The sequence below is a fragment of the Gymnoscopelus microlampas genome (assembly GCF_963454915.1).
Source record: "Gymnoscopelus microlampas genome assembly, chromosome: 16".
Classification (NCBI taxonomy): Eukaryota; Metazoa; Chordata; class Actinopteri; order Myctophiformes; family Myctophidae; genus Gymnoscopelus; species Gymnoscopelus microlampas.
The window spans coordinates 26768290-26787724 of record NC_139953.1 but is presented as its reverse complement, the minus strand read 5'-3'; the positions used below and the strand labels follow the sequence as shown (position 1 = coordinate 26787724).

The window sequence follows — 19435 nt, the reverse complement described above, 5'->3', positions numbered from 1 at the left end:
CAAAGTATAAAATAATGGTTAAAGTGGTTCAAATCTAAAATGACACAGATGATGCTTTCCCGGTTTTAATGGGTTAAAGATACCAGCCTATATGCCCCCCATCCCCCCACCCGAACCGCACCCTGCGGGCCCTTAACCCCCGGGTCTTGTCCCGCTTATCTTTCCCTGTCCTCTACACCTCCCCTTGTTGTCCTGATCTAGTTCTAACCGTCCGTGTGACGGCCCATATACGTCTAGAGAGCATCAAAGAGTAATGGAATGAGGGGAGTCATAAAACAGAGAATGTGGTGCAAACAGAGATATCGAGACACCAAAAAAAAAGGTATGGAATGAAACGAAAGAGAGAGAGAGAGAGAGTCTTATATAAGCCTCCTCATTCTGTCTAAAGATAAGAGTAGTTCATTAACACTGAGCCTCGCTCTTCTTTCTGCTCTCTTGTGTCTGAGACCCCAGACGCAGGTCTCGGAAAGAGCAATGAAAGAATCGGGTGGGTGTTGTTGGTGGGGTTGGTGTAGGGAGAAGATCAGATCTAAACATGGGTAGAGAGGGAACGATTCAGTCAGGACAGTTTCAGCTCAAATGTTTTAATTTCAAGAACCCCCCCCCCCCCCCCCCATAAACTCTGAGAGTGTAAAAATGGAACCAAATGGACCCGTAAGGATCCATTTGGAACACCCTCAATGAACCCTAAGGGTCCCTGGACCCCACTTTGAAACCGTTGACCATGCTTAACTGTCACGTCGTGTATCTGTAGAATCACAATAAATCTCTCATAGGAAGCGAGAGAACCTCGTAAAAAAGCAAAGTGTATGAGAAACAAGGGGTACGGGGTTAAGGAGAAAGTGAAATGACATCTTTGAAGAGGGTTGAGGTGCCGAGTGGTGAGTTGGGGATTTAATGATCGGGATATTTAACCGAAGATCCCCTCTTGTGTTTGTGGCCATCTGAAGCCTCCGGGGCCACACTGTGGCTCTTTCATCTTTAAATCCCGCGTGAGCGTTGAGATGAGGGCTGTGCAACCCGGAGTTCTCGCACAAAGCATTAATATTCATGGTCATCCGCTCGGCAACGGCCCCGGCAGGTCCTCTCGGAAATTGGAAAGCTGTGCTCACTTTGGATTTTCCTCGTGGGTCTCCTCGCTCCCTACACACTTTGAAACACGTGTATGCACACACAAACACGCACATGCACACGCGTGCAATGCATGCATGCACAGTACACACACAGACACACACACACACACACACACACACACACACACACACACACACACACACACACACACACACACACACATTCACGCACGCACGCACGCACACACACACGCGCACACACTCTTCTGATCTCTGGAAACCATTTTAGATATGGGCAGAATGAGGGATAGAGAATTATATCTCAGTCTGACAGAGTTTATTTATTCACTACAGTAGCTATTATGAGACTTGTTTGTTTGTTCGTCTCCATTGTTTTGGCACAGAGCTCAGGCTCCAATTTCACGCAGTTAGTCATAACAATCCAAACATTTATGAGTGGATGTTGGCTGAACTGGTGTTGGGTTGATTATGTTTCAAAAAAATCATTGTGAAATTATTCACCAAAGCAGCTCATTCAATTTAGATGTTTGAAGTCACACGACACCTTGCTAACTTTTAACAAAAGTGTCCTGTGTGGCATTCAATCACTGAGAGCCTTTTGGACCTGTCCATTTTTAACCTATTCTGGGGGTGAACATTCGGCGGAAATAGCTTGAGACCAGTTATGAGCTTGTAGATAAGAGATTTGGTGTTGTTTGGGGGGGAAAAGAACATATAGAACCCTGGGGGACATTTTTGTGCGAGTTTTTGTGCAAGGGCCAACTAAGTATCTTGGGTTTTTTATTGAACATTTTATTAGACAGAAATGTAAAACAGCACGAGTACAGTCAAACACTTTGTCTAAAAGAACAATACCAAAAAAGTCCTGCGGTCTTGTTGTGGTTAACACAGGATGTTACTGTGTAGCATGCTTTCTACTCTTGCAATCAGATAACAAGCAAGCCACGCTGTTGAAACACATGCAATGAAATGAAAACACCTCTGCATGCTGCATGCAAAAGACTTGCCACCTTGCTGCAGCTTTCACATTGTACTTCCGGATGTAAAGGCAATCGGCATACATTATTTTATAAATAGAACACCAGCAATGACTAAGGGCCACAGACCCAAGCTTGTTACTCTTGCCCAAAGTTCACTGTGCAGAGATTTGTGGTGGTGCCATTAGTAATGTGATGAGTAAGCATAATACCTTATGTGAAGGCAGCTTGGGTGAACACCTAACAATAGCAGTTAGCCAAAACGCTCAAACCCCATTGTGCAAAGAAAGTTTTTTTTAATAGAGTTGGGAATCTGAATGGGAGTGTTAAGTAAATCCAACAGATGAACCGGGGACAATGCAACACACTCCATCTCCTCGTCTTTTTTGAGAGTTTATACTCCATGGTGCGGCGGTATCGTGCGCAGAAAATAGCAGATCTACAAGCCCACAACGCATGGCGCCGCGATGCGTTGTGAGCTTGTAGATCTGATATTTTTTGCAACGAAGTATAAATCAGGCTTTAGACTCCATACACTGCTCGGTCGGGGAGCTGAGCTGACGTGATGCTGTGACTCTGGCATTATCTCCGGAACGGCAAGGTGGAAGATGGGATTAGCCGGGTTCTCAGGGCGGATTAGAAAGAGAATGATTCCCAAATTCCCTCACAATGAGTCTCGGAAAGGGAGCGGCGGCTCCATTTTTTCCACCGGTCCAAGGTCAGTGAGACACGGACACTAAAAGAGAGCTTCAGTGGCCCTCTCAGGTACAGAGAAGATAGTTTATCATCCGTAGGAATTGACATACCAGGTTAAATAAATCTTGAGAAATATTATTCATTTTATACTTTATTACAGTACAGTAATTGAAATTGTATTGCAGACTGCCTGTCTAACAGCATTCCTCGAAGGCCTGTTACAAATTAAATAGAGGATTAGATGTACAGTTTATTATAGCAATCAATGAGTCAAACCCCATTCTTGATGTGAGAAAGGGAAAAAATAAAAAACATTATCTTATTAATTCAATGTGACAAACCGTTTAGATTTTCTTTTTTTTGTCACAAATTGACCTGATGCTTCAATCATCCGTCTTAACTTGACAATATTCATGTGGGAAACACTTGGGAGCCTCATAAGAAATAACACTAACATTATTATTTCTTAGGGGGAACATAACTTGGGCTAATAGCATCCCACCTTGCAGGCTGTCAGTTGATATTAGACTGTCTGTATATCTCACACAAATTAACCAATTTAACTCTGGCGTCTGAAAATGTTTCGGAAATAGCTGATCTACTACCTCACAGTGCATTGCACCAGCAATCTTTTAACTATTTGAAATGTATTAGTTGTTAATACCCTTACTATGTGGGACAAACTAATCAGAGAGGACAACTAACATCGCAAACAGCCTGGTTGTGACTTGCGTCTGATAATTAATCGTTTTCTGTGTTTCACTTTATACTTATTTCTGATGTCAGTTTAAACACTATGGAGATAATTTACAACATATCCCCAAAACTTTGAGAACAAGGCAGGATTTCCCCCTATGCTGTTTTTCCTTGATCTCTTACCTTTGTTCTTGCTGTGCAATAAAATGAGCATGAAAAATGCTAAGGACCAAAGGTGTCGCCCAGCTTAAGATTTCTATAGCGATGTAAGGCTGGATAATATGAGAGGTAAACACTGCTAACTGTATTAGCCTATTACCACATTCTTATATTGTCACTGCAGTTGGTGTTAAAGTAAAAGCAAACGTCTAGCTGGTTTCCATTGCTAAGTGCATGTCAAACAGTCCCGACACCCAGAAATGTCCGTATAATCTATACTAAGAAGAAAATGAATTAGGGCCTACAAAAGTGCCACAGCAGGGGGTGGGGGAGAGGACTGGAGATAGATGACGGGAAGGATTTATAATATGGTGCCAAATATCATCAGGTCACAGATGAACTTCATTGTAGAAACTGGGGGAAAAGTCACAAAATGTCTCTAAAAGAACACCCATCTAGCTGACAAGATCAAGCGCTGCCAAGAGGGTAACTGGCATTGGCAGCTGACCAACTTGATATGGTTGGCTGTATGAAGCTGGCACCTCACCAGTTCATTACCAAGCACAGAGCTGGAAAGAGTCAAATGGTTCTGATTTTAGCATTTTTGGCATTGGGGTGACTGAATATTTGGTGACGTTCTTAACAAGAAGAAGAGCAAGCTTTTAAGTCTTCAAATGAATGGGAACAGGCATTTGGAAACAGGGGGCATTTCTTCCTTGAGTGCATTTTGGAAAGGGATTTCTGGCTGCTAGTGCTCTCCATGGCATTTTCGCATTTAATTGGATCTTATGTGTGCTTCTTAATTCCTTCTTGTTCATTTACAGTACATACTATACCATCAAGTAGAATGAAGCTGGAACTGACTGTAAACCATTTGGAAAAGATGTCAGAATATTGCCAATTAAGCGAACCGACCCAGTGGGTTAAGCAAAGCCTATAAAAAGAAAGCCAAGAATGACATATGAAGGACCCAATGCAGTTCATTCTTCTATACAGTAGATGTAGAAGAATGAACAGAAAATCATATTTTTTGACCCAGTGCACATGACGCAGATTTTATGCAGCTAAGTGCTGCATGGCTGGAGTCCAAAGTCCTTGCCCTGTACTGGGAGCACAAGTGGAAGAAGGCCTATAAAGGGATGCTTGTAAAGTGATGGGACCTTTAAATTTGTCACACCCGTCATTAACCATTAGCTCTATTAACAAGTGAACTCTTACTGGCCTGAGATTTGTCACTTCCCCAAAGTCAGAGATATCTCCTGAGATAAGACGAGCGTTATGCAATGAACAGACATGGGTGCAGAGTGCAAAGTGACTATACGGATCACTTTCACTTGTCAACATGTCAGGGAAATGATATAACATATATAAAATATATACACACACACACACACACACACACACACACACACACACACACACACACACACACACACACACACACACACACACACACACACACACACATATGCTGGTGCATGTACGCATGGCCTGCCCCATTCTCACTCACAGATCTCAAAAACAGCCATATTCATCCCACTGAAGGATTGTTACAGCGTGGCTCTGAAACAGGTAGTCGTCTATAAGTCTGTGTGTCTGTCCATAGCTGGACCGGTGGACTGATTATCAACAGACACAAACAGAGATTTCGCACATTTATAATAGGAGGACAAGATTCCGTTCTCATCACCTGAATAAAAGTCTGAATTCCATTTCGCGAATAAGATCAAAATTCTGTTTCAAACGCCATCAGTGTCTCCTCTCCTTCTCATTCCATCTGTCAGACCAGGTGCATTAGCATTCGTAGAACAGGTCTTTGCCTGCAGGCCCTTGTCACTGGTGAGCAAGAACAAGCTAGGTGGATTTGTCATAGCCCATGTCTCTCTCTCTCTCTGTCTCTCTCTCTTCACCTTGGTGAGAAGTTGAGAACACAGTGACAGGTCAGACTAACAAGCCAGGAGTAAGGATGAAGGCTTCGTTCTGAAGAAATTACGGGTGTCTCTCTTCCACCAAAGAGTTAAACGTCATAGTGATTGTCCATGTCGTGCTTCATGCTCAGAAAGAAAGTTGTTTGAAAGTATTAATGAGATTGTTATTGTGTCTATCCCAAACAAACACCAATAACACGATCGCATCAGCCAAGCTGGCAAATGAGCACAGGCTACTATACTGTGGTTTACAAACCTTTTGTGCTCCGAGGCACACCAATGGGCTAAGTCAAAGTCTCAAGGCACACCTGTATTCATAGCAAAGGAAGTCCAGTTGGAAGTAGTTAAAATATATATTTTTTAGGATATAGAATTGTCTAGGAAATAGACAAACTACTGATGTAGTAATTATAACAACAAAATGATTCATAACCTTTTGTAGGTTGTACATATTGCAATTATAATGTGTGGTTGTCACAAAATCGAAAGGTACTCCGGTAGGAACAACTGTACTGTTACAAGCAGATTGTTCGTTATTGAAGCTTGGTTTTCACCCTGCACCTTTGTATGACCCTGCTCAGCCCACCCACAGCAAATCGATAGGGAACCATTTCTCTGAGGCTGCACGCTCAGCTTTCGGAGGAGATACACATTTCTGCTTTTGGACACACTTGGCTGCTCTCATCTCTCCCATTCTCCTTTGCTTGTCCTTTTCTCCTCAGTTCCTCCCTTCATCGCGTTTCTTGTTCCCCCTCTCTTGTAGTCTCTTCTGCATGAGTGTGTTTTGGACTCAAACAAATTGGAAAGGGTCCCCAGCGGGGCAGGCTGGTTAGCAGGGCTGCGGTTTACGATTAAAGTGACACTGCATGATGAGCCAAGAGTAAAGATATCTAGTGTAAAAAATGTATGTTGATAAGTGACTTATTTTAAGTATGTGTATGTCAGTTTAGCTCATCCTAATGGCATAGTGTGAAACTCACCGCGGCATATTGCAGTTTCTGGTGTTCTAGCAGAGTGCTGAATTTGTCCAAAAGTACAGTTGACAGTCTTCAAAAGGTAATGTTCTTTTAATTCACGATCAAGTCAAGCTACATTTATCTATTTAAGGCAAACAATGGAACAGGAGCGCACACCAATAGTGAGGAGGTGCTGACCACGGGAGATATATAAGAGGTCGCACAGCTCGAAGCCACGATGTAATAACTTTTTTTTATTTTACCAACGTTTTGACACAAGAAGACCTATATTGTGTTAAAACGTTGGTAAAATAAAAAAAAGTTTTTTGCATCGTGACTACGAGCTGTGCGACCTCTTTTCTTTGCAACATTTATTTATATAGCACACTGTGGTTGAGAGTATTACCATAATGAGGAGGCACATTTATTCTAGGTTTAATGGGATTTATCTGATGATCTAAGGGATCTGTTCTTTATGTATTCAAGATCATGTCGACAATGTATAAGCTAAGCAATTCACAGATTTAAAAACAATGGTACTTTAAAATCAAGTCTTTGTTTTACTGGGAGCCAGTGAAGAGTATAGCGAAACATTTATGTGGTCAAACTTTTTGGTTTTAGTTCATACTTCTGAACAAGCTGGAGTTTATGTAACCCCCGCTTTTGTCAGACCAGCAAAAAGTGCATTACAGTATAATCAAGTCTCCTGGAGATAAAAGCATGAACCAGCTTTTTCGAAGCTGACTATGTCAGGAAACATCTAACTTTAGATGCATTCCTCAGATGCTAAAAGGTAGTGCTAGAGTTATGCATATTAAGACATCATCAAGTGCACGGCCGCTGTTGGAGGATTATCTGGAAGGCTACGTTTGCATTTTGTGTGTGTGTGTGTGTGCGTGTGTGCGTGTGTGTGTGTGTGTGTGTGTGTGTGTGTGTGTGTGTGTGTGTGTGTGTGTGTGTGTTGCGTGTGTGTTGCTGATATGTGTGTCAGAACAGTACACAATGTCCTTATCAGGGGGATTTATACGTGTTTGATTTCTGATCATGCTCTGCAGACTCTGACACTCTGACCTCACACTTTTTCTGGAGAACTGTCGTTTCAGCTGTTCCTCTCTCTCTCTCTCTCTCTCTCTCTCTCTCTCTCTCTCTCTCTCTCTCTCTCTCTCTCTCTCTCTCTCTCTCTCTCTCTCTCTCTCCCCCAATCTGTCTTTTTCCGATTATTCACATATCTCCCCATAACCACTGTGCCTAATTTCTAAATATTTTTTCCTCCATCCTTTCTTGTTCTGGCTATGAAATCTCTTCTCCCATTTTCCTCTACTGTCATCACCTCGTTCAAGTGGAAAAATTCCCAGGTGTCATAAATTCATTAGATTGATCCCGTATAATATCACCAGATCACCACCCTAACCACTATAAACCTCTGTGTCTATATTTAGCAATAGCACTTACCGAGCCTTTGAAAGGGGTGGAGGTGAAGGCTATGCAATGCATAGTGTCATATAAGCTAAGATAACAGAATTGTTCCATACTGCTAATGCTTTGTAATTAGAAAAAGATGTGTCATGGATTTTCTATGTCTTCTTAAAGGTAGTGTACTGTTTGGGGGTAAAACAAAAAGTTTATTTGTTAAAAAGTTAAAAGTGTTCAATAACATTGGTCTCTCTCCAGCTCTTTAGTGAACTGAAAACACATTTTCAGGTGGGTTGCCAATTTCATCCAATCATGAGAGAGTACCCATTTATCAGCTTACATTTTATAGTGTTCCAGTTCCAATTTTGTCTGCTCACTTCCTTGTGTTATCACTTCTAATTTCACTTGTTTATCTGGTATCCTTAGTTCTCTCTCCTGATTGAATAAAATTGGTATCCTGACCTGGAAATGTATTTTCTGTCTGGAGAGACTGTGAGACTCCTGTAACTGAATAAACACTCTAAATAGCAATGATTGCTATCAGAATATAGAACTATTTAACTCTTGGTTTAGCAAAATAAAATAATAACTTACTGCACCTTTTAAGTTAAATTTAGAAGCTGTTAACCCTAATTGGTTTGTTTAATGATCATATTTTAGTGTCACTCTTAAAGTGCACGCTGTCATGGTAAGTTAACCATTAGCCTATGGAGTGTTTTGAAAGAAAGAGGATTAAAGAGTACAGTGTACGTAATGGTTATGTACTATGTTATGTACTGTAATGGCCTCCTATTTTTAGGATATTCATAATTTAGTGTTAAAATATGGTACAGCACTTAAGCCTTCCGGAGTTTGTAATGACAACTTTTGTGCAACTCAGCTGCAATTTTGTATTGCACAATAAACTAACTGGCAATTTAAAAAGGCTGTGTACCCAGTGATTGAGATGCAAAAAAAGTTACATTCCAAGTCTCAATGGGAAGTGAAAGCGAGGAATACAGGGCAGGCCAGCATAAACAACAATGTCAATATGCAGACTGCAAATGTCCAGAGAAATAAAGAACATAGACTGTGTCAAATAGCCAATGATACTTGACCTTTGTCACTCACAGTCTTATGGACTCACCTCCACTAAAACCTCAGTTATTTGATTCTGCTTTTAAGTTCAACAAAAAGGTTCTGTAAATGCAGTAGCCAAAGCCATTTCCCTCCCAGATTCATACTATCGCCAAAAATTAATCTGTTTCTCTCTGACCAAGACCTTGAGAAAGTAAAGTTAAACTAAACTTGGGGGTGACCGTGTTCATGCTGTATCAGCACCTAGAGTGGAACAGCATTAATACCATCCCTATCAGATCTGCCATCTCAAGTTACACTTTGAAATCCAGTCTCAACACTCTCTTTTATTCACGTTTCACGTTTAATGTGTGTGGACAATCTTTTTTTATTGTTTCTTATTATTGGTCTTTTACTGACAATTGTTTATTTGTGTTCTTGCCGTTTGCATTGATGCTTTTCTATTTGTGCCTTTTGAGCTACTGTAGGCTATGTCTTGTTGTTTATGGTATTTCTGTGTTTTTTGTATTTGTGATTTAGCTACATCCTGGTTTGTACTGCACTTTGGTCAATGTGCTGTACAAAATGTGCTTTATAAGAAAAATTGTGCTTGACTTGATTATTGATATCAACGGTTTGAGTTCACATGGTCCGCATTCCAGACTTCAAATAGTAACACATTTGTGGTTTGGACAAATTGGAAACTTTGGCATGGAACCATTTTGGCAGATGCAGCTACAGTTTATGTTGATTGCTAAATCACTTTGGATGACACTGTGACCCACTTAATCACGACCATGACCTAAATGAGCACAATCATATATAAATCATTTCTCATTGCTTTCACACAAAATGCAGACGTTAAGCACATTTTTTGCAAACCAGTAAACACAATTCTATACAAAATACACAAAAGTCTTGTAAATCATGTCAAACTAAACCGAAGCATTTCATCTCAGCTGATTGAAATTGCTCCCATAATTGTGTATCTCTTCTGCACTTATGCAAAACGTCTTATGCACATTGATTCAATCAACAATCAGTACAGAAGTCAGATTTGAGTTTTTGCAAGAATGGAGCCAGTACAGAGATGAAGGACATGCACAGGAGATGAAGAGGGGCCCACAGGAGATGAAGGGGGGCCCATAGAGGAAAGGGGCCCATAGAGGAAGGGGGGCCTTGATGCAAGATGGAAAAGTAGGTCAAACGGGAAAAAATCAGGTGGCAGGGGTAAAGTCTTCACTGTTCTAGTGGATATGGTTGTTGCCAACAATGTCATTCGATTGCGAGACAACCAGAGAGCATCATTCAGGGTCAGTGTCATTCAGGAGCACAACGTGTTTGCCAATGTCAACAGTGTGTGTGGTCACCATTGAGTGGGCTCTTACTGTAGAGATATCAAATCGAAAGTGAAACAGCTCGACAGAGGAATAGTGACAGCGTGTCTTTGGGACCCCAATCTTTACTGTAAAATTCTCAATGTGCAAAGAGAGGAAAAAGTATTCAAATATTTTACTTAAGTAAAAGTATCAATACTGCAACGTAGAAATACTCTGTTACAAGTAAAAGTAAAAGTACAAAAGTATTGGTATAAAAATGTACTTAAAATTAAAGTACTCATTGTGCAGAATGTCCCATTTCACAAGTTCAAAATGTCTTCAAAATTCAAAATATCTTTTGAAAAGCAACAATTCCTCAAAAAAGTGTACTTAAGTACAGTACTTGAGTAAATGTACTTAGTTACTGAACACCACTGCTCTCAGAGTTACACACCCGTAAGGATCTATTTGGACCCCCTGGTGGTCCCCGGACCATATGTCGAGAACCAGTGTCTTATAGAATAATGGAGCTTGAACTGTATACCAGTACGTGCATGAAGTAGGCTTCATCCTGTCAAAATACGGAGACGTGGAAGTAACGAGCCACTGTAAATGTGCCATGTCAAAGGTCAACATAACATGTGTGCTGTAATCTCCTGTGAGGGTGTTGTTTCTTACCTACATTCCCACAATCTATAAAGACCACAACAAAAGCCCTTTGTTACAGTTCTTGCTTTTCATAAAAAATCTTAGTGCTTTAATCTTCTTTAGTCCTTTTAGGAAACAAGAATGCAAGCCATGTTGTGGTAGATTGTTTACTTGCCTTTTACGTAATGTAATTATAATGATAGAATCACAAAGTGGCACATACAGTACACACAAAAAAGGATATGTTTGCCATGTTGTATATTAATAGTTGTAATTAGTGGTTATTGGGCCATTGTTTAATGATTGATAGAAATAACTTCCTTTGTGAGATGACAAGTTAATGCTGTTTTGGAAGATTAGATTTTTCAATGTTTTGGGTGTACTGCAACATTTTTAAAATGAAATGTGTCTTTTTGGCAAATTGCAGTTCCGTTTTGGGGGAAGTTTTAATTGTTTAGCAAAATGTGTGAGAAAAATAATTTAGTAAATCTGAGTGATGGGTGGGGTGATGGGTTTCAAGGGCACAGTGATCTCGCTGTGGGGCAGTCCAAGGCAAACAGGTCTGTTAATCTTTGATGACATTTGACAATCATGTGAGTGCTGTGGGAGTGTTACTTTTAATTGTGTTAAAGGTACATTTGTGCCTCGATTGTGACGTGGTCTATGTTTGGACTCAGTGTGTCGAGATATGTGGGGTAGGGCGGCGCAGGACATAATGTCCAGCTGTTTAACGTCGCGGTGAAATGTCTGGCTTGTGTCATCCTGATGGCAATTGTCCATTCAAAGTGTGTATTACGTTGTGTCCGCAAGCATAGCAGGAATGCTGTTCAACCGTCCACTCAGCTGCACTGAGCAAATACTGACTGACCCCTTATCTGCTCTAAGTTCATAACCAGCTTCCAGCTGAGCCGCGGTCGATCATTTATCATGTCTGAGGTCATGAAACCGCACACCGCCAAGTCAGCTGACCACACCTCATCATGCAAACACACATACTGTAACACACATGCTTGTAACACAGGCGCACGCACGCACGCACGCACGCACGCACGCACGCACGCACGCACGCACGCACGCACGCACGCACGCACGCACGCACACACACACACACACACACACACACACACACACACACACACACACACACACACACACACTCGCACTCGCTGAGCACACTGATAGACTGCTGTGTAAATTGGCCATGACTCACAGTCGAGCCCCCTTCACTTTGACCCGCCGAGCCTCTCGCACCTCCCCACAACCATCCATTAATCCTACACACACACACACACACACACACACACACACACACACACACACACACACACACACACACACACACACACACACACACACACACACACACACACACACACACACGCAGAGTAGTTGTTTCCACTGAGATGTATGTGACAGATCAATTGGATGGAAGGGGCGAGCGGTGGGCTTGATGGACAGATTGATTGAGATTGGAGGAGAAAAAAGAGGGGCTGGAGTGAAGACATGAAGAAGAGGCGGGAGGTGGAAAGAATACAGTCTCTCTCTCTCTCTTCACCATCCGTCATCACACATGCATGCACTCACACACAGACACACACACACACACACACACACACACACGTACATGCGCGCGCACGCGCAGAAATGCTCATGCGCTCACTCTTACACACTTGTATTTCACGCACACACACAACCATACAGAGTGGCTTTGTCTCACTGGGGCAGTGATGACTCATTCGTTCCCCTCCTCCTGCAGGGACTGGGATACGCACGCGCGCACGCACGCACGGACACACATGCGCACACGCACGCACGCGCACACACACAGGGCAACAGAGAGATGAGGATGGTGATTGATAAGGACAGAGCCTTGCTGTTTTGATTGCAGTTACATAACCAAGGACAACCTGGACACCTGCAGGCAGCCATATTATATAGAAACTGTGTGCGTGTGCGTGTGTGTGTGTGTGTGTGTGTTCACACGCGTGCGTGTGTGGCTGTGTGTGAGAGGGAGGAGTGAGTTAGCGCGTGTGCTCGCATATGAACGTATGGGCACGTGAAAACACGGACTGGTGTTATCCCTGAGGTACATTTATGTATGTAGCCTGCATGCTGATGTTTGGGAGTTCATTTGAGTGCATTTCTGTCCCTTTTCCCTTGCATCAACCATATTCATATGATCAGCATAGCACACAATCAGTGTTTGAGTGCTCAAACCTACTGTATCTACTAGTACTTCAAAGGGATAGTTCACCCCCAAAATTACGTTTTTTCTATCGATTACTCACCCCATGGAGCCTTGAATTCATGGAGATTTTTTTGTTTTTGTCGCATTCCTAAAATAATAATTTGACGACTGGCTGGCTCAAAGAGTCTCCATTGAGTCTCCATCGAGTCTCCATTGAGTCTCCGCCGGTCATCAAATTATTGGCTCCGGAATGCGACAAAAACAAAAAAATCTCTCCATGAATTCAAGGCTCCATGGGGTGTGTAATTGATCGAAATTAAGTCATTTTTGGGTTGAACTATCCCTTTAATAGCACCATTATTCTAAAAACATTTTTTTAAATATTGAAAACAGCAGATCGGGATGCATGCCAACACAGTCACTCTTCGCTCCTCGTCCTGCTTACCTTGCAGCCTTTGCTCTTCTCGTGCCCGTTGTTGTTGTTGTGCTCATTGGCAGGACAGGGCGATAAGGGCTGTTCCTGCTGGTAGTAGGCGCTGCCCTGCAGGTTGGCGTAGTGGCAGCAGCAGTAGGGCGATTGGATGTGGGTGTACCACAAGTCGTCGGCCAGCGGGCACTTAGGACACGGGCAGATCAGGCCCTTGCCCTGGGCCTTCTCCACGCTCACCTTGGGATTACGCATCCACCTTCGCACCTGGACGGGACGACAGGGACACAACTGATGGTGTCGTATTCCACGGGACAATGAAACAATGAATTTAATTGGAGAATGAATGACTAATTTGGTGGTTCATGTCAGACTAACATCGGCATGCTACTATGTATAAATCAGGCTTAAGTTTTACATTTACACTTTTGATTGGATCCTTCCTCTGCTCCCCATTGGTTCACTGAAAGGGATAGTTCAGTTTTTGATATTTGGGTTTGACAGCCATATTGCCTACTTACTGGCTAGCTGATGCCATTCATTTCCAGTAGCCTTGCTACAACATGCTAACAAGCTTCCAGCGGCCATCTGTAACCGTATTGTCAACTATTTGACCAGTGCCTTGCGAAGTGTGTTCAACCACGGAACGGATCTCTTTACATGCACATTTCTCCACGATCTTGTACTTGTGCAGTTGTGCTACATTGATGCACGCAACACAAACTATAATAATCCTCGTTAAGCATAACCCTTGATCAGATGAAAGGGATAACATAGATTTATGAAAATGTATATTTGGATACTTAGGCATGCAGAGAGAAAATTAAGACTCCTCTATAGGCTATGCTTATAACACTGAGAGATGCTCACATATGCTATAGTTATACATGAGAAATTGCATTGGACAACAGCCTTCCTCCATGGCTTACTTGAACACACACACACACGCGCGCACGCGCACACGCACACGCACACACACATCCCCTGTGACTAAACAGTTCCCAGAAAGGCACAGCGCCACTAACAGTAAGACCTGCTGTGCGTGTTTGGACTGAAAATGACAATTGTGGAAGAGGTTGTGCAAGTGAAAGAGGCGAGCAAAGAAGACATGATGATGAGGTAGAGAGAAGAGAAAGGGGACAGAGAAACAATAGAGAGAAGCCACATTCAGGCGAAAATAGAGAGCAAACATTCACAAGAATATCGGTGCAAATCGTCACGTGAGTCAGTCATTTAGCCAACAACACACCACAGGACTGTAGCCTGTGTGAGCCAACACCACAGGATCCAGACAGCTGTGACACACACACATACTGTACACAGATGCACACGCACACATTAACGCACCAAACGACACACGCACACACAACTATATTGGATGAGTAAGTAGCAGTGCAGACAGCATGTCAGGGCATGCTGGGGCAAAAGAAAAAACAGAGATGGAAAAACACTCGGCCAGCAAAACACAGAGCAGAGCACGCCATGCTGCTACAGGTCAGACTCAGACTGCACTCCCACCATGTAAGGAGAGAGGCAGTCAGGTTGTTTTGATTTTCCTACAGAAAGCAGGGATTAGCCAAATACAGGAGCTGTTTTCATGTAAACTTATTTATTTGGGACTTGGAGCCAGTGCACAATGACTGATGTTCGTGCCACATTTAAGTTCAAGTTGTTGACATGACATTGTCAGATGTTTTGTCATTTTAGGGCAGCGTGAGAACGGCTTTGGCATGGATCAGGTCATGTGAGGTTTTACCCCCACTGTGTGTTTTTTAAGTCATGCTGCTGAGTCAACCTTTTCATCCATTCAAACAAAAGAGATAATCTCACTTGGTAACTGCTAAAATGTTTTTTCTTTTGGGACCTGTGTGCGATTGGGTCCCTTTATACATTGTCGCTGTCGGGCGGACACCTTGTCCAAAATGGCTTCTTTTCAGGAAATCTGTGTTTTAAGGATCCAATGTAGTTATTATATAGTCACAAGCTCTTGTTAAAAACTTTTAATTGGTTAAATCTATCTATAAATGCACAGAATCTATTTTCGCATGTCTGTCTGTGACCCTCAAATCTTGAGAACGGTCCGACTAATCGACTTCAAACTTGTCGTATAGCAGAATGAGTACCAAGTGCAAAGTCGTTTCACAACCAAAAATCCACAAATCTCTTTGTATCTGTCTGGGTGCTGTCTAGTCCAGTCCCTTTTATACCCATGTATGGAGATGCCTGATGTCATCAATATGGCCTACAAAGAAAGTAGACAATAGTGCAATGAAAGTACTATAGTGCAATCCTACCTAATCACAGACGGGTATGTATGAGTCATAGTGACATGCCTATATATGGGCGTATCGGGTTTGTTTATGGTTATGTCTGAGTTGGAGTGACGTGGCCGTGGTGCTGCCTATATATGGGAGTGTCGGGTTTGTTTATGGTTATGTCTGAGTCAGCGATGTGGCCGTGGTCCTGCCTATACAGTATATGGGCGTATCGGGTTTGTTTATGGTTATGTTTGAGTCAGAGTGACGTGGCCGTGGTGCTGCCTATATATGGGCGTATCGGGTTTGTTTATGGTTATGTCTGAGTCAGAGTGACGTGGCCGTGGTGCTGCCTATATATGGGAGTGTCGGGTTTGTTTATGGTTATGTCTGAGTCAGAGTGACGTGGCCGTGGTGCTGCCTATATATGGGAGTGTCGGGTTTGTTTATGGTTATGAGTCAGAGTGACTTGGCTGTGGTCCGCCTGCCCGCCGGCCCGTCCTCCCATTTGCCAATTTTAATATAACTCCTCGCACTGGCTAGTTTCACTACTGTTGTGCAACACTCTTCTATGATGAAGTAGGACCTTTAATTAACGAAAAAAACATAAGAGGTTGAAATATGGATATATGCTGTTTCTGCACGACAGCAACGATATAGTAGATACAGCCATGACATCATCTATGCTCACTTTAACTATAAGCAGTTACAGTGTGGAGGTGGAGCTAAGTATCCCAGGCTGGTTAAGAACTGGATGACAGCAGTATTGTCATTATAACATTAGAACTGGTTGTCAACGTCGAGTCCAGGGACCACCAGGGGGTCCAAATGGACCCTTATGGGTCTGTTTAACACTGAGAATTTTCCATTTGTACACTCTACAGACCCATTAAGGGTCCATTTCAACCCCTGGTGGGCCCAGGACCAGACGCGGAGAGCCAGTGTTATAATGTGCATTTGGTGCAGTGTGGTAGAGGTGGTTCCACTAGCTGCACAGCAGTGTTGATTTTGTCGACTAAAACATGTTCATCCACTACCTTTTTTCACTGACGAAAACTAAATAAAAACTAAGCTACTGTATGATGACTAAAACTAAGACTAAATGTATTGACATTTTTTGTCAACAAATAAAAACTAGACTAAAATGATAGGGAGGGACAAGTGGAGAAGGGATCCAGTAGAACTAAGACATGTCATTTTATGTTTGGTTGCGCTGGGGTGTTGCACTCTGAATATAGCAGATCTACAAGCTCACAACGCGTCGCAGCGCGACGCGTTGTGAGCTTGTAGATCTGCTATTTCAGCATGCAACCAACTCTCCCGTCCACCGTCACTTTCCAGGCCCCCTGGAAATTGAAGTGAGTTTTAGTCATATTTTAGTCATCTGAAATGTTTTAGTTTTTGTCTAGTTTTAGTCGACTAAATATCATACGATTTTAGTCGACTAAATCTACAGTTGCTTTAGTCGACTAAAAGGTATTTTGGTGGTGCCTTGATGGCGTCGTAATGGCTGATTTTACACTTGGTTGTATGCTGAAAATAGCCCATCTACATGCTCACAACGCGTCGCAGCGCGGGGGGGGGTTGAAGATGGCCAGGATGTGAGGGGTGTTAGTGATAACCCTCCTCTCTGCTTGTTTCCTGACTCTGGAGATAATGAGGTCATGGAATGTGGTCCAGGCTGATAACAACGATCATCTCTATTGATTGAACGATAACCAGAAACCTGTCCTTGTTTGGTCGCGTTTGGTCGCTGACCCCAATAAAACAAGAGGACGGCCCCCTCATGTTGGCTGTGTACCACTTTTAACCCTGGCGTCCCTATTGTGGGGGCGTGCCATTTGATTTTGAAGAATTGTGAAAATAGGGCTTAAGTGGTTATAAGTTAGCAATGCCTGTGGCATGTTGCATATAATCATTATAACTGGAGGGAGAAACTGTATGTGTACAGCAAGTGCTTGTCCCCCTTCTTTTGCTGTGTTCCGCCATGTAGACGTCATTGTTTTCACATGCTCTGTCTCGTATAAGAATATAAGAATACAGTGTCCTGGACATCTATTCTTTTTATATTCTCTGTGGGATTTGTGAAAGAATGACGTGAGAGATTAACATTCAGCAAGATGTAGAGAAAAAGAGAAATACAAAGAGTAAGAGATGATGGATGGATAGATGGATGGATAGATGGATATAGATGGGTAGATGGATAAACAAACATTCAAACAAAGGTACATGCTGGGTCCTAAACCATTTTACAGTAATTAAAAGTCACTTCACTGGAGCAGAATCTCCTGAGATACTGTGACAATGTGTTTTTTAGGAGAGTGTGTGTGTGTGTGTGTGTGTGTGTGTGTGTGTGTGTGTGTGTGTGTGTGTGTGTGTGTGTGTGTGTGTGTGTGTGTGTGTGTGTGTGTGTGTGTGTGTGTGTGTGTGTGTGTGTGTGTGTGTGTGTGTGGGGGGGGGGGGGGGGGGGGTACAATGCAACCTGTCCATACGCGTCAGCCAAGTCATCCGCTGCAGCATAAGCCACCCGAGACCAAATCAACACTTTTGTCCAATTCTACAGTAACACAAGTCCACAACAACATCTACATCTATTCAACCTAATGACAATGGCTGTGTGGCCATGGCTCTCTAAAGTGCATTTGTGCTTGAGGTGAAGACGCACGCACAGCCACAGAACAATAAGCCTGTATGACCACTGACTAATGGCTGTTATACCACAGGTCCTGTTATTCTGGTTGCCTGACATCATCGTTCGTTGCCTCAGCATGACGATGACGATTATTTGAACAAAATGATCTATATAGGTTGTTAACCCTTAATTTGTTTTGGGAGACACATTTGATTAAGCTAAGTCCCCATGTGCGGTGAAAGGGGAATGCATCTTCATTATTTCCACTTTCATGCAATCTTGCGCGTGATGATAAGCAATAAGTGATTATGCCAAGTGCCCGTTTCCCTGTAGACTAGAGCAGTGGTTCTCAAACTTTTTCATGTCAAGGACCCCCAAATTGACACTTATTAGCCCGCGGACCCCCATTTGAAAAGATATGCCAGGGACCCCCATAAGAGAAGATTTTTACGGCTCTAGCAGTGATTCTCAACCATTTTAATTTCAAGCACCCCCCAGTTTGACATGCATTAGGGCTACAGACACCCATTTAATGGCATTTCTATCTATGGGACCCCAATTCATATAGTAAAATCAATGTTAATGTAACTCTGAGAGTGTACAAATTGGTTCCATTTGTACGCTCTCAGAGTTACAGACCCATAAGGGTCCATTTGGTTCCTATCCATCATTTAGCTGGGGACCCCTGGAACCCCCTCAAGTACCCCTGGGGGTCCCCGGACCCCACTTTGAGAACCAATGGACTAGAGGCAACGTCAGTCAGTAATGCTATTTTGTTTGTTGCTGAGACTGGATAGCAGCTTGGTGTGCTGCTGTATGATTGGTGTTGAGGATACATATGCTCTAAAGATGAGCAAAGGCTGAATATAGAAGCAGCACATGATGGCAGTTTGGGAAAACTATTTTTTATTAGGTATAACACACCTCTAAAATAACCCCTGATAATGTGACAGATTTTACAGTGCTTCTAATTAGTGTAATTATACTATGG

At 42.7% G+C, this 19435-nt stretch overlaps 1 protein-coding gene across 1 annotated transcript in view; it reads right to left on the bottom strand.

Annotated features, from left to right (window-relative positions):
* The window catches only part of LOC311062925 (uncharacterized protein), a gene marked incomplete at both ends in the record, with an annotated part of 40596 nt that overhangs the window by 14851 nt on the left and 6310 nt on the right, over positions 1-19435 (bottom strand). Inside the window, one exon of the mRNA XM_084082144.1 lies at positions 13576-13824. Coding sequence (XP_083938270.1) covers positions 13576-13824 — 249 coding nt within the window. The remainder of the gene's footprint in view (positions 1-13575; positions 13825-19435) is intronic.